General features: G+C 41.5%; 1 protein-coding gene across 5 annotated transcripts in view; it reads left to right on the top strand.

Annotated features, from left to right (window-relative positions):
- Positions 1-14,336, top strand: part of srpk1b (SRSF protein kinase 1b) — a 40,385-nt gene that overhangs the window by 14,237 nt on the left and 11,812 nt on the right. For 4 of the 5 annotated variants that reach the window (XM_017450128.3, XM_017450130.3, XM_017450131.3 and 1 more), the window contains 5 exons: positions 11,501-11,616; positions 12,829-12,937; positions 13,135-13,222; positions 13,489-13,576; positions 14,226-14,332. In XM_017450128.3, the coding sequence (XP_017305617.1) occupies positions 11,501-11,616; positions 12,829-12,937; positions 13,135-13,222; positions 13,489-13,576; positions 14,226-14,332 (508 nt within the window). Of the gene's footprint in view, positions 1-3,593; positions 4,164-11,500; positions 11,617-12,828; positions 12,938-13,134; positions 13,223-13,488; positions 13,577-14,225; positions 14,333-14,336 lie in introns of those variants that run through there. The other variant, XM_017450129.3, reaches the window with a different exon arrangement.

Here is a 14,336-nt window from a genome sequence, read left to right as displayed (position 1 = left end):
CATGCCCAAGCTATTTGTTATGTGTGGGCACACAACCTAATTGTGATCTTGCTGTTCTCCACGAGCAGCCAACAGAGTTAGTGAGTCTTTTTTTTTTTTTTTTTTTTTTTTTTTTTGAAGTTGTGTAGTTCAGTTTCAGAGCGCGGAGTTTCACATGTTCAGCCCGTTTCTGTCTGGGTTTCCTCTGGGTTCTCCAGTTTTGTCCGGTCTCCCAAAAACCGCACTGGTAGGTAGATTGTCTATTCTAAAGGTCTCGATGAGTGTGTGTGGTGCCCTGCAATGGACTGAAGTCCCATCCAGGATGTATTCCCACCTCATACCCAGTGTTCCGGGGAAAGGCTCCAAATCTACCATGACCCTGATTAGGATAAAGCTGTTACTGAAGATGAAGGAATGCATATACAGTCCTTTTGCTGTATACTGGATTGCTTTTGCTGTAGACTGAAGACATTTGGATTTGAGTTCAAAAGATGAATATGAGAAGAGAGTTTAGAATTTCAGATTTTGTTTTTATGTAAATGTTAAACGACACATCTACATATATTGGATCAGACCACTCGGTGTGACTGACAGGTGTTTTCTTGTTACCCACAAGTGGCCTGTTAGATTGATGGTTGAATTTTTTGTTAAAAAGGATCAGCTAACATGAAGATCAGAGAGCTGTCTATGGGAGAAAAGTAAGCCATTTTGAAACTGAGAAAAGTGGGAAAATATATCAGAGGCATTGCACAAACATTGGGCATAGCCAATTCAACAATTTGGAATGTCCTGAAAAAGAAAGAAACCACTGTACTGAACAACAGACACCGAATGGGTCGACCAAAGAAAACAACAGCTGATGACTGAAACATAATCAAACTGTGAAGAAGAACCCCAAAACAACAGTCAGTGTCATCACCAACAACCTCCACAGGGCAGGGGTGAAGGTATCATAATCCACAGTTCAAAGACTTCGAGAGCAGACATATAGAGGCCAAACCACCCATCAGCAATAAGAATCTGAAGGCTGGATTTGAATTCGCAAAGAATACAGAGATGAGGCACAAAAGTTCTGGAAACAAGATTAACCTTAACTAAAGTGATGGAAAGGAAAATGTGTGGAGAAGGCAAGGATCTGCTCATGATCCAAAACATACAAGCTCATCTGTGAAACATGGTGGAGGTAGCATCATGGCTTGGGCTTGCATGGCTGCTTCTGGAACAGGCTCACTAATCTGTATTGATGATGTAAATCATGATGGTTGCAGCAGAATGAATTCAGAAGTTTACAGGAACATTTTATCTGCCAATTTAAATTGATTGGGAGGAACTTCATCATGCAGCAAACCGATGAAACAATACACCTTGCCAACTCAACAAAGGACTTCATCAGGGTGAAAAAGGTTTTAGACTGGCCAGAGGAGACTGAAGGGTGAGAAACCTCGAGAAACCTCCTGAAACCAACAGCAACTGAAAGAGAGCACGCTGAAAGTCTGGAAAATCATCACAAAAGAAGAAGCAAAGAAGAAACCAACAATTTGCTGATGTCAGTGAGCTGCAGGCTTGATGCAGTTGGTGCAAGCAAGGAATAGGCAACTAAATATTAAGTAAACTTTTACTTAATTCAAGACTGATCTGTTCCTATACTTTTGCTTGCCTAAAATTTGAGTGGTCTGAAACAAAAGGTTCTGTTTTTTATGTTGTTTAACACCTCTAGATGTAAATATCATGAAATGAAAGCTGAAACCCTAAACACTCGTCTCATCTCCAACTTCTGATCTCGAGCCCAAATTTTTTGTATTTGGCGTATAGCACAAACATTAAATGAATTGGCCTTGCCGTTCCAATAGTTTCGGAGGGGACTGTGTACCGACTGTATATCCAGCATTTCTGGAATCAACCAGGGATTGGGGATTTTGTGGCAGCCTAGGTAGCAACGTAACATCTTTAATAAAACAGTATTGGCTTAAACGAGACCTTCGTGTTCGACGCATGTGAACCGAAGAGGGATTTGGCTGAATGCGCGTCGTGATGACGCCACATGACGCGTCTTAGCCCAAATCTGCAGTAATTTTGAAAAATCACAAGCGACACAGAGTTTCACAGCCTCCTGGTCTCAGTCCTACTACGCGTCTTTGGGATGAGGTGGAAAGAGCTGTTTTACAATTTAGCAGCAACTGCACGATATAATGATTTCTGCATGGCCGTACAACACACCCAGGATCATGCCGAACAAAATCCCATGCTGTTCTAAAGGCCAAAAGAGCTGCAGCTCTTCGTCATGTTTAGTAATGAAAAGTGAAAGGTCTGCACTGTGAGACGAAGCAAAATGTGGCCTGTCTGGTCTTTTTATAGGATGCAAATGAAGAGAGCGTGTGGAAATGTTTCGGCTCTCTGACTCGGACCAGTCTTAAGCCCTTTAGACACTCTAACGTGCATGAGGAGTATTCCTAGAATCTGGCTCCAGTTAGTGTGGGCGTACAGAGCACCAGGGCATAGTTTCACGCTTTATTTCCTGTACTGTTTCTCTTTAAGTACTTGAGCAACAAGATTATAGGGATCTCACAAGGAAAGTGCCTGGCTTTAATTAGGCACGACTTTAAATCAACACCAGCAGCATTGACTAACAGAGACATGGTCATATTTCACTCTTAGCTTTCCTTTAGTTGGTGTGACTCAGATTGGAAAACATTTGCACTTGTGTCAGATTCCAGTAAAGCTACTGAATGTGTGTAAATGGGGGGTGGGGAAAAAAAACAAAAACAAACCAAGAACACAACTGTTCATTGTTTGGCTTAACCAACCTGAAGAGAACAGTGCATGGACATGTTTTTGGAAGGTGATCCCAAATACAGCAGCAAAATATAATCTTGTTTATTTTTTTTTATGTGTTTCTGCATTAAATGTAACTATAAAGTGATTAAAAAAAAAAAAAAAAGGTGCTGTAATTATTGGCACATTGCTGTAGTACAGAGGTTCTCAACCAGGGGGGCTTATCTATGTGTGTCTATCTATCTATCTATCTATCTATCTATCTATCTATCTATCTATCTAACTCTCTCTCTCTCTCTCATGGATGGATGGATGGATGGATTGATTGATTTTATATAGGCTGGAATAGATAATCATTATGCTTGGTCTCCTCCAATATGGGGGGGGCGTGCAACATGATTGGGGGGGCTTTAGTTACAAAAGGTTGAGAACCTCTGCTGTAGTGCATGAGGGAGGGAAAAAAAACACCTTTGAACCCTGGTGTTGATTTATTTTCCGAGAGCAGCACACCCCATCTTGTTTTATTCCCTAGTTATATTTTGATTGTGCTGCGAGTATGACTCGGATACTGAAATCCCACTTTGTTTGTCTGCGAGAACATGAGGGTCTATTATGATATTTTAAAAAAGACAAGCATTACATTACCACATGCTCTGCGGTGAAGGAGTGTCGCATTAGTTATTTGTTTCCACTAGGGGGCCTCGCTAAGCACTACCTGCGATTCCTGATAAGTTTCAGTCACAGGAAGAGTGTCTGATTCACTTCTCCTGTGAGCCAGAGCACAGTGCTTGTCAAAGTGAGAGTGGAGGGGAGAGAGAGAGAGGGAGGGAGAGAGCGAGCGGGCAAGCACATAAGAAAGACGAAGAAACATGATGTAGAGAACAGCAGAAGTACTATATTTAGAAAGGGAGGAAAAAAATGTTGGTTGGAAGACGGAACCAAAATATAGAAGCGGAGAAAGGATGTAAAAAGAGGAGGAGGAGGAAAGCAGGAGAGGTCCCATGGAGAGAAGGAGGGCTCTCTGCAGTTATGAAGGAGAAATAAGGAGGCGGTAATATTTATTTATTTATTTATTTTTTACCTGCAATGCAGTGCCAGGCTGCTCCAGCCAATCAGAATGCGAGGCAGGGAAAGAAAGGGGTGGGCTTTGAGGACTGACGCCAGCAGAGCATGGCACACAGAGACAGAAAATGTGATTATGAAAGTGAGCGGGCGAGGAAGATGTTTGTGTGAGTGTGTGACAGTAAAGCGGGGGAGAGTGAGCGAGAGAGAGAGTGCGCGAGAGAGTTTCTCCTCATTGGAATATCTCATTGTGCAGAGCGCACGAGCTGCAGCCTCTAGTTCATGGCTTTGGCTCTCACCTGTGAGCCTTGGCCACCTCCGTCTCTCATGGGCATCCGAGCGTCCTGTAGGTAAGCACGCGTCTCCGTTTCTGTATACGATCATATACATGTCTGTGTCCCTTTTTTTTATTATTATTTTTTTAATGATTTTTTTTGACGCTGATTATGCACGTGCAGTTCGTCAGTCAGGGTTTTGGGTTTTATTTTAATTTCATCGTTCCATCTCTGAAAAGTGCTGTTTTGCAGAGCAGAAGGATGAATGCAGAGATGGAGACCCCCTTAACAAAGATGAATGCATGCGATGGAGAAAAGCTTTCAGTCTGTTTTTGCATTGAAACGGTCATGCCAGTTTAGACCTGATCAGCAAAAATCACTGCCTTGTCTACTTTGTCGTTGGCTTATTGAAGGAAGCAAGTGGTATTTAAAAAAAAAAAAAGAAAGAAAAGAAAGAAGCTGCAACTAAAGCATGACTGCGTATTTAGAAATGATGTTGAAGATATGCTGGTCTGCTAGCAGCAGGTGGACAAGATCCCTGCTGCTTCTTCACCGTCACTCCCTCCATTAGCAGCACTGAGCCGCCAGTCTCGAGTCTCTCCATCCTTCCATCCATCCATCTGTTTTTATTTATTTTTGTTTTATTTAGCAGTCTTTTGATTTGCCTTTGCTTGCAATTTGAGAACATCTGTACATGAGAATTTGGTTGTTCTGGAGGTTAATGCTTTGATTTCACGGTGCTTTTGGTCTTTCCATACATCAAAAGTTGAACGGTTGTTACCCGAAGCATTTTCTTTGCTCCTGGCATCGCTGCTGCATTGCATTAAGAACGTGGAACGAAGAACGTTCACCTTTTGGAAGACATTGAAAGAAGTCATAGAGTACTTAAATGTGTTGCATGTAACCTGAAGGAGTGTTTAAATTTGTTTGACAGACAGCATGCAGGAATGTCGGTGTTTTGCAGCCTGCGCATGTGGGCTGGCAAAGTTGCAAAAGCAGAGCTCAGCGCCGAGCTCGGCTTTTAACCCCGTCCGTGCCAGACGTTGGTCCCGCCCACTCACACACGAACGCTTGTTTTGGTCTCGCTCGGTGCTCTGACGAACGGACGACATTCATAGACCTGTGCGATGATCAGAATCTTTGTAGAGATCATTTCTTGAGTTTGTTCTTCCTTCAAAAAAAACAAACAAACATGACTTGGTTGATAGCTTCATTATAAATGCACTGTTAACATTCAGCTAGAGTATATACATATTACAATTTTAAAAAAACTTGTTCCTGCTGACGATCACATAAGGAATAAGAAAACGTAACCGTGAGGTGGGGTCGGAAATTAATCAACGACGGGGTGGTGAAAGTTACTGTTACAACGACAAAGTTGTCTTCCTATAACATCATTTCCAAGTTGTTGTTTTCCTCTTATATAGGGCTGGGCAATATCGTGATGAATGGTTACGCGATACACTTTTCTGTGATATCGTTGCTATGGTGATGTATTTTTTACGTTTTTTTCCATCATTACAAAGTAAATGGTACTGAATGGACGTTGTCGATTTTGACATTATTATTATTTATTTATTTATTTATTACTTAATATTTGTCTTTGTAGGCATTGAAGAAAAATATTGTCAAACTTTTTTTTGTTGTTTTATTACTGTTTAGCAGGCAGTTTGTTAGCTAAATTATACATCGTGATGCGCACCGTGTATCGTAGAAATGTCCTCAAGTATCATATCACTCAGCCTTACTCTTATACCATAGATATTTACGAAGATTTACAATTTGTTTATTTATTAAATAAACATAACATAATTAACAGCATATTATTATTATTATTATTATTATTATTATTATTAATATATATTTTAATACAACATGTTAAAGTTGTGGAACGTTAGCTCCTATCATCACTTATGTTATATCAGCTGTAAACATTCACTCGTTCACCATCCTCTCTGTTTTTATTTTCTCGTGACGTTAATAAGACGGAAAAAGCAGTTTGTTTGTTTTTTTATATTAAGAAACCACAAATCCGTCCGAAAAACTTTCCCAAGTCAGACAACTGTTGCAGCTTTACCTCTGACTGTTACAAAGCACTGATACTGGAGACTCCTTCCAAAAATGCTAAAAAAAAAAAAGCACCCTGTCAACGATTGGACGCATTTAAAAAATCTGTCCACCATCAGTGTCCCTGCATACGCTGTGACTAGAAATGATGACATATTAGAACAAGCGTGTTGATGTAAACAGAGCTGCTGTTATAGACAATTAATCAACACCTTCTGAACAATCAGAACCAAGCATTTGTTAAGGTGTTTTGCTGAAATATTTATTGCCTTCATTTTATTCCCATCCCTCAGCGTGTGTGTGTGTGTGTGTGTGTGTGTGTGTGTGTGTGATGACTAGACAATGCTGTTTGCAGCTGTTTGTTGGTTTGTAATAAAATTTCCCTGCTATGACTTAGGAAAGAGCCTCCATGACATTAAGTGACATTATTATTATTATTATTATTATTATTATTATTATTATTATGGTGCATCATTACTCACTGGTAGTATAACTGGATCAGAAAGAATATTTCAGTCACTTTATCGAAGGATATCCGCTCTCTCTCAGGCTGCCTGATATTAATAGGTTGTCCTCACCACGTCCTAAAACAGTGTGTTCTCCTGCCCTGCGTCCAACCCGTATTCTTCTAATGCTATTCCTCACTCCCAACTCTGAACGCCTACAACATCCACTTCATGGCCAGACTGAACAAAGACTTAAAACGCAGCTCGGAGCTGCCAATTATTTGCAATGGAAGACTATCATTACTAAGCAACAGGGTTATGCTGCATCGCAGCGACCAGCCGTTTATTTCAGACCGAGCCTCATCTTATTTAATTCGAAAGAGGTGTTCAGGGGCTCAGAAAGATCCCGTATTGAGCTAGCGCGGTGAATTTCAGTCAGGGCTTATAATTAGTCAGATGCCTTGCCATTTCAGTGGACACACTGAATTGTGTCATGTCGGAGAAGGCGACGCGGCGTATGAGAACGTTTCAGTAAATGTGCTAGTGTCATAAACACGATAATCGTAATGTCATTTTAAATGGCAGGTTATGTAAGATGTTGATTTCCATACTGTATGTAGGAGTGAGTCACGGACTCGTCCCTAATGAAATGTAAGGAATTTGGGCAAAGCACAGCAGTGTCTGTTGTCCCAACAGTAGAAAATAGAAACACCCACGGTGCCTTCCCAGACACTCGGTATTCCCGTCAAGCCGAGGCCAAAGTCTCCTCGCTGACGTTGACAATGCTGAAATCTTTTATTGCACCCAGACTGAAAAATCTTCTTTTCCAAAGCCTCCAATCTCAGTGCAAGATTTTATTTATTTAGCGATTATTTGTCTTGTGTCTGGGTTGAATGTAGCTGCTGCCAGGGGATAAAACAGATCTGAGCCTTGTGTTGGTCAGAGATAAGAGAGTAGGATGTTTCGGCACAACAGGGATTCATTGGCCTTTTGTTGTTTTTTGTTTTTTTTTTCAACTCCACTACTTCTAACTATGCGAGTTTTAAGGAGAGATTAATGTGACACTTTAAATGACTCAATGGCAATGAATCCCTCATGTCCTCAAGTTTTTCTGTTTCGCACCTTCATTAAAAAAAAGAAAAGTGCAGCCATTTTGTTCTACTGCTTCCCCTTGAAGTTCTTACGAATCCAGAGAATTCAATTTCAAATACAGCTGAGTGTCAGACATTTTTCATCACTATGATTTTGTTTCCCATCTTCTCAGATGAGTGGAGTCAGCAGCACTTCATTATTGAGCCCTTGAACTTGAATTCCGGCTACTTGGTATTTGAATGCCAGGTTTTTTTTTTCATGAAAGAGCCATTGTAGAAAAGGCATAGGAAATCGGGGATATAGCTTTTTGTATGCTAGATTTAGACCATTAGCAAGTGATGTGTATGTGTGTGTGTGTGTGTGTGTGTGTGTGTGTGTGTGTATGTATATATATAAAGTTGCAATCAAAATTATTCAACCCTCAGTGCAAATCAGGTTTACTGTCAAAATTTACAGACTTTCAGCTGTTTGCAGTGAACAAATCAAATCAAATAAAAGAAATAGTTCAACACAATGAATGCTTCAAGTGGTTTCCCCAAATTCAACTGAAAATGCAACTTATAATGATTTCTCCAATTTCAAAATTATTCAACCCCCTGAAGAGAATCCCTCGCAACAGCACAAATATACAAAACAGGTGTTGTCTCAAGCACACCTGATGCAGCCAATCAAGGGCTTCATTAGTTGCACCAGGTGTGCTTGAGCTGGAACACATGAAATACCTGAACTGGCTAGGGGTAGAAAATATATGAAATACCTGGACGGGGCAGAAAAAGGAAGCAGTCAACGGCTACAACCAGATATCTGAGAAGGCGGGTTGTGAAAAACCCTCGAGTGACTGCAAAAGACCTGCAGCAAGACTTGGAGGCAACAGGCACTGAGGTTTCAGTGAGCACAATAAGGCGTGTACTAAACGGAGAAGGTTTCCATGCCAGAACTACAAGACGTTCACCACTATTGACCCAAAAGCACAAGAAAATTTGGTTCAAAATCCTATAAAAAAGCCACAGAAGTTTTGGGAGTCTGTTCCATGGAGCGATGAAACAAAACTGGAACTTCTCGGCACGATGGATCAGCGGTATACCTGGAGGAAGAAGAACGAAGAAAGAACACTCTGTCCACAGTCAAGCATGGTGTTGGCTCAGTGATGCTCTGGGGCCGCTTTGCTCTGGGACTGCTTGCCCCTTTTGGGCATATAGTGTAACATGTAAATCAACATTCAGGTAGGCTAAATACATTTCTGCCACTACCATTTCTTATTGGGCAGTGCACTCCAACAAACAACAACAGAAGCAATTTCTGGCAACCCACAAGTGAGAAACTATGTTGCTAGTGAGAATGTAGGGCAAGTCTTTTCAAATGGAGATCCATTGATTGACGTTGAGCCTAGGATTAGGCTCAGTTTGAGATAAATAAGAAGCAGATATGGAGTAGCTTAACTGGGTTTTCACAGAAAATGATTTCCAATGCAGAACCATTTTCGACCACGTAATTTACGCAGGGCTTGGAAAAATGGCCTGAAGCAGGTCTATATAGAATCAGAAAAGGAGCACACTGATTGCAGTTGACGACATGATGTTTGATTCGGTGCCAGGGCTCATGTTTGTGTATGAAATGACAACAGGCAGCAGCAGAGCTCAGGCTTACTTATGAATTCTCGCCAGCGGTTCTTCTCATTAACGTGAGAAAGGCAGAACTTGCAATATATGGCGTGCACTTTTCCTATTCATTGAAAAGTCACAGCTTTTGTATTCGCATCTAATATTTTAATCTTCGATCGGGGTACTTCAGTGGCACTTGACCCAACACCAGAAATATTCAGATTACCGCTTAACATGAGCTTGAACGATTGTGCAGTTTGGTTATTCTTGCATTTTTGATGGTGTCCCAGATGGTGTCTACATTACCCAAATAATACCTGGCTCATAAAGCACAAAATTGGTTCTGGCTGTGAAAGACATGATCCTGATGCTAACTGAATGTTTGTTTGTTTATTTAATTATTTCTTTTGTAAATGCAATCAACTGCTCTCGTTTGTGGCCGTTTGGTGTCTTTTTACTGCATTCCTCTTTTGTTCTGCTCAGTGTCATTTTTAGAGAGATGTGGGCCCTCCATTATTATATTTGATCGCATTTATTATTCATTCCCCTTGCCTCAGGCACTTACCTAACTTTTTCAGCAGACGTATTTGATTCGGCTAGACAGAGTGTCCCTTTTAGAGGGCTGTGCATACATTGCAGGACTCATTAAGCATATGCAAATATGTTTTCTATAAGGGTATGTTTATTCTTATTCATTTGCAGCCTAATTACAGCAGACATAATAATGTGGTGTTTGTTGTGCAAGGCGTGCATGATTTGGTTTTGAAAGAGATGTCTTCATTCTGTAGATAATATGCATGTCTTTTAGAACATTATAAAGGATACAGAGAGCCATTGGTAATTGCATTAATGTTATGCATGAGTGTGGATAAGAGATGTATGATATCTGTTAATAGTATATGTGGTATATAGATATAGTTAAATGGCAGAATTCAAGGATTGTACAGTCTTATTGTACAGGGGGTGAATGGTTTTAGACAGTTTGAGCCATGTAGCACTGATTAGTCTCTACAGTACAAGGTATTAAAGTCACCCAAAACTGGAGCGTTATTAGTTTCCCGCTTTATTGGATGAATAAGCTCATAGTTATTGTGGCAGATTTTAAAATGACAGTTATTAGATTTCTGAAACTGATATGGAAAAATGCCTCCAGCAGGCTTACTTACCTTTTTATGCGTTTTGCACCGCAAGCTCTGCATTTTAACATTGAAGTACCTACTCTGCTATGAGTTATCACCCCAAAATATGCCAGAATAGTCCTCCAACAGACCCCCCCCGCCCCCCACCCCCCGATTAAAAACTGCCGATGAATCCGGAAGGATCGACAGTTGCACAGGTATTTTGAACTCAGTGGTATTAAATGACACTCCTGGAAGCCCCACCCCCTTCTCCTCCATCTCACTTTAGTAATCTTTCAGCCAGTATTCTGACAGGCATTCCCTCCTCTAGTTATAAAGAAATAAACCACTTTGACTCTTTGGTTTGGCATTATTTCTTTTGCCTGATGAATTTAGCTGTTTGCTGTGTTGAAGCCTCTTTATCTTCTTTACACATAAACATGCAAACGTTCTTTCAGGCTGACCTGAACCATACCCAAAATAAACTTGGCTGGATTAAGTACTATTCAGCTCTCTCGCTAAGCCTCCCACTGCTGAAGCAGTTTGGGAGGCATAGAGTAGGCTTGAAAAGAATGTTGAGCTGACTGAACACTAGCTTCATAACCAGACGACCTTCTGTAGACTACGAGTGAAATGCAGAGAGAAGGCAGTCTTATCTCATGCTCTTCGGAGCACTCTTTTTATGAAAATGATGAGTTCTTTTTGAGCGTTGGCAGCAAAAAAGGCCCCTCATGCAAATGATCCTGAGAGAGCACCTTAACACTTTATCATCTTTCCGACCTATCATAGGCTTTTCTCTTTTTTATAAGGAATATATATTGCAGTGTGTCCTGCAGTGTTGTGATGACATTTTTAATATGCATGTGTATATTACAAACAGCTACAGAGTGGTAATAGTTGCGATGTTACCACTGGAAACCTATTTCTTACTAAAGCAAAAGTATGAATTGCAGTCATCTGTTCCCTAAAGAACAGCTTTCTATCAGCACAGAATTGAGCTGCTACTATGCAGAAAAACACACACTCTAATTTTGGAAGCTTTGGTATTGCGCGGCCGTGTGCTGATGAGTGTTCTTTACCCTCACCAGACCTAATCCCCACCCGCGGGGAGCTGCCCAGCCTGACTCAGCTCTGCAGGAGCAAGAGGAGGAGATCTTGGGCTCTGATGATGAAGAGCAGGAAGATCCCAACGACTATTGCAAGGGTAAGACAAGAAACACTGTTTACATGTGTAAGCAAAGTTAAATATGTTGTAGTTGTATAGTAGATAGAAAAATAATTGCCCACATAGATACATATTTGCACAAGCCTGTGATATTTGCGTGGATAGATCAACCGATAGACAGATAAATGGCGAAATGGCAGTATGTAGAGACAGAAACTTGGAGAGATGGATAGATCCTTGGATAGACACTGTGATGTATAGATAAATGTGTAGAGAGATGCATGGAGAGACAGATGGACATAGGGGCACTCTGCTAGATGGAAAGATTGACAGATGGGTTCTTAAATGGAAAGCTGGTTACGTATTTGTATGGGTGGGTACTAATCTAGAAGAATGGATGGATGGAAACTTTGCTAGATGACTGGTTGGCTGGATGGGTGGGTGGGTACTTGGCTAGATGGATGGGTGAATAAATACTTGGCTAGGTGAATGCATGGATAAATGACTGTGCACCTAAATGTATGGCAGGATGGATGAATGGTTGGGTAGTGGGTTAAAAGGACGGATTTATGGGTACTTGGGTGGAAGGATGGAAGGGTACCTGGAGAGATGTATGGATGAGTACTTGACTTGAATGGTGGATGGACAGACGGACGGATGGGTGGGTGTGTGGTCACTTGACTATGTGGCTGGAGGGATTAGCACTTGGTTCGGTGAATGCATGGATAATTGACTGTGCCCCCAAATGTATGGCAGAATGGAGGAATGGTTGGGTAGTGGGATAGATAAAAGGAAGGCTGGAATGATACCTGGAAAGATGGATGGTTGAGTGTTTACTTGGATGGATGGGTGGGTGTGTGTGTGTGGACACTTGGCTAGACTGATGGAAGAATAAGTACTTGGCTTGGTGATTGCATGGATAGATGACCGTGTACTTGCATGGATGGATGGGTAATTGGCTAAGTAAATGGGTACTTGGGTGGAATAATGGAAATGTACCTGGAAAGATGGATGGATAAGTACTTGCCTGCAGGATGGATGGTTAGATGGATTAGGTAGATGTGCACTTGGGTAAATGGAAGGATGAGTACATGAGTAGATGGAATTGTGGATGGATGCATGGATTGATAGATGGATGGGTGTGTGGGTACTAGGGTTATGAAGCTATGCTGCATTACACAATTCAAATGCAGAGCAAAATAGTTGAGTTTTGTTTTTTCCTTCCTTTCACTTATGCTTGATCTTCTGCAGGTGGTTATCACCATGTGAAGATTGGGGACCTGTTCCACAGCCGGTACCACGTGATCCGCAAACTGGGCTGGGGGCATTTCTCCACTGTGTGGCTGGCATGGGACATCCAGTGAGTTAGAATTCCAGTTGTCATCTCGGCAGATGTTGCATGTATTCTGCCACCACAGCGCTGTAGTTTTTTAAAATAGTTGTTTAGACTGCGTGTGGTTGTGTACATAAGCATTTGCGTTTATGGTTGGTTTATTTAAGTTGTTAATTTGTTATTGACTCAGTTTTTTGTGTGTGTGTGTCTGTGCATGTGTGTAGGGGAAAGCGCTTTGTGGCTATGAAGGTAGTGAAGAGTGCAGAGCATTACACTGAAACAGCTCTGGATGAGATCAAGCTCCTGCGCGCGGTGAGCATCCACCAACCTCACTGCTGCTATGGTGACCACTGCAAGCTGATTTGCGTCAGCTGCTTTCTAGAAGATTACCCTCTGTGCCTTGAAATTAATAACATTTACCGTTTCTTTTCTTATTTTCAAGTGGTCAGGGGATTTAATTTCCTTCACAGAGGAAAAAGTCTTAAAGTTTTAAGCTGTAATGAATGGACGAAAATCGGGTTAAAGTGAAGTGTGACTCGGAAGCTGTCTAAAATGTGCGAACACTCTGTCTGGATTAGGTGCGAACCTCGGACCCGAACGACCCCAGCGGAGAGAAAGTAGTGCAGCTGCTGGACGACTTCAAGATTTCAGGTGTCAATGGCACTCGTATCCTTTCATTCACTAATATAACTCTCGATGCTTGAAAGTTTCAACTTGTTTGGATTTATCTCCGTCACTTGAAAGGATGAAGGAATGCTGCATTCAACTGAACCAAAAGTCACAATTAAAAAGTTGTCATTTTAAAGCTATAAAATGGGTGGAAAAACATGGCCGCCTCCATGAAATTTTGCCTTTTGTTAACAGCAACTATCCAGCAAATGTTAATGATGTATTTAGTGGTTTTCATTCTTCATTTACCATGAACAGCATGTCAGTATGACGTTGTATACTAAACTGGGGGCTGAGGACCCCCAGGTCCACCCCCAGGTCCCCCCCCAGGACCCCCCCCCCCCCCCCCCCCAGGTTAGGAGCTTTAGTTGAATGCAGTATTACTGTGCTGCATTTGACTAAAGCTTGTAATTTCCGGATCTCTGCAAAATACTGCAGTGTTTTGTGTAAGATCTGCCGTATAAAGCACTGCAGTACTTTGCAGAGATCTGCTAATGAGTCCTTTCCCTGGTCCTTTATGCAAGAAGAGATTTTAATAAGTCTGTTTGTCTTTTAATGGGTTCTAGCCATCTATCTAGTGCTCTCTGTGGGCGGGCCCCCCCCCCGTCTCTCTCTCGCTTATGACCTTGACTATGACTGCTCTCAGATGTGTGCATGGTTTTTGAGGTCCTTGGTCACCACTTGCTCAAGTGGATCATCAAGTCTAACTACCAGGGTTTGCCCTTACCCTGTGTTAAAAGCATCATTCGGCAGGTAA

Source organism: Ictalurus punctatus, chromosome 21 (assembly GCF_001660625.3).
Source record: "Ictalurus punctatus breed USDA103 chromosome 21, Coco_2.0, whole genome shotgun sequence".
Lineage (NCBI taxonomy): Eukaryota > Metazoa > Chordata > Actinopteri > Siluriformes > Ictaluridae > Ictalurus > Ictalurus punctatus.
The sequence above is the reverse complement of the archived record's forward strand: the minus strand, read 5'-3'. Positions and strand labels throughout refer to the sequence as shown.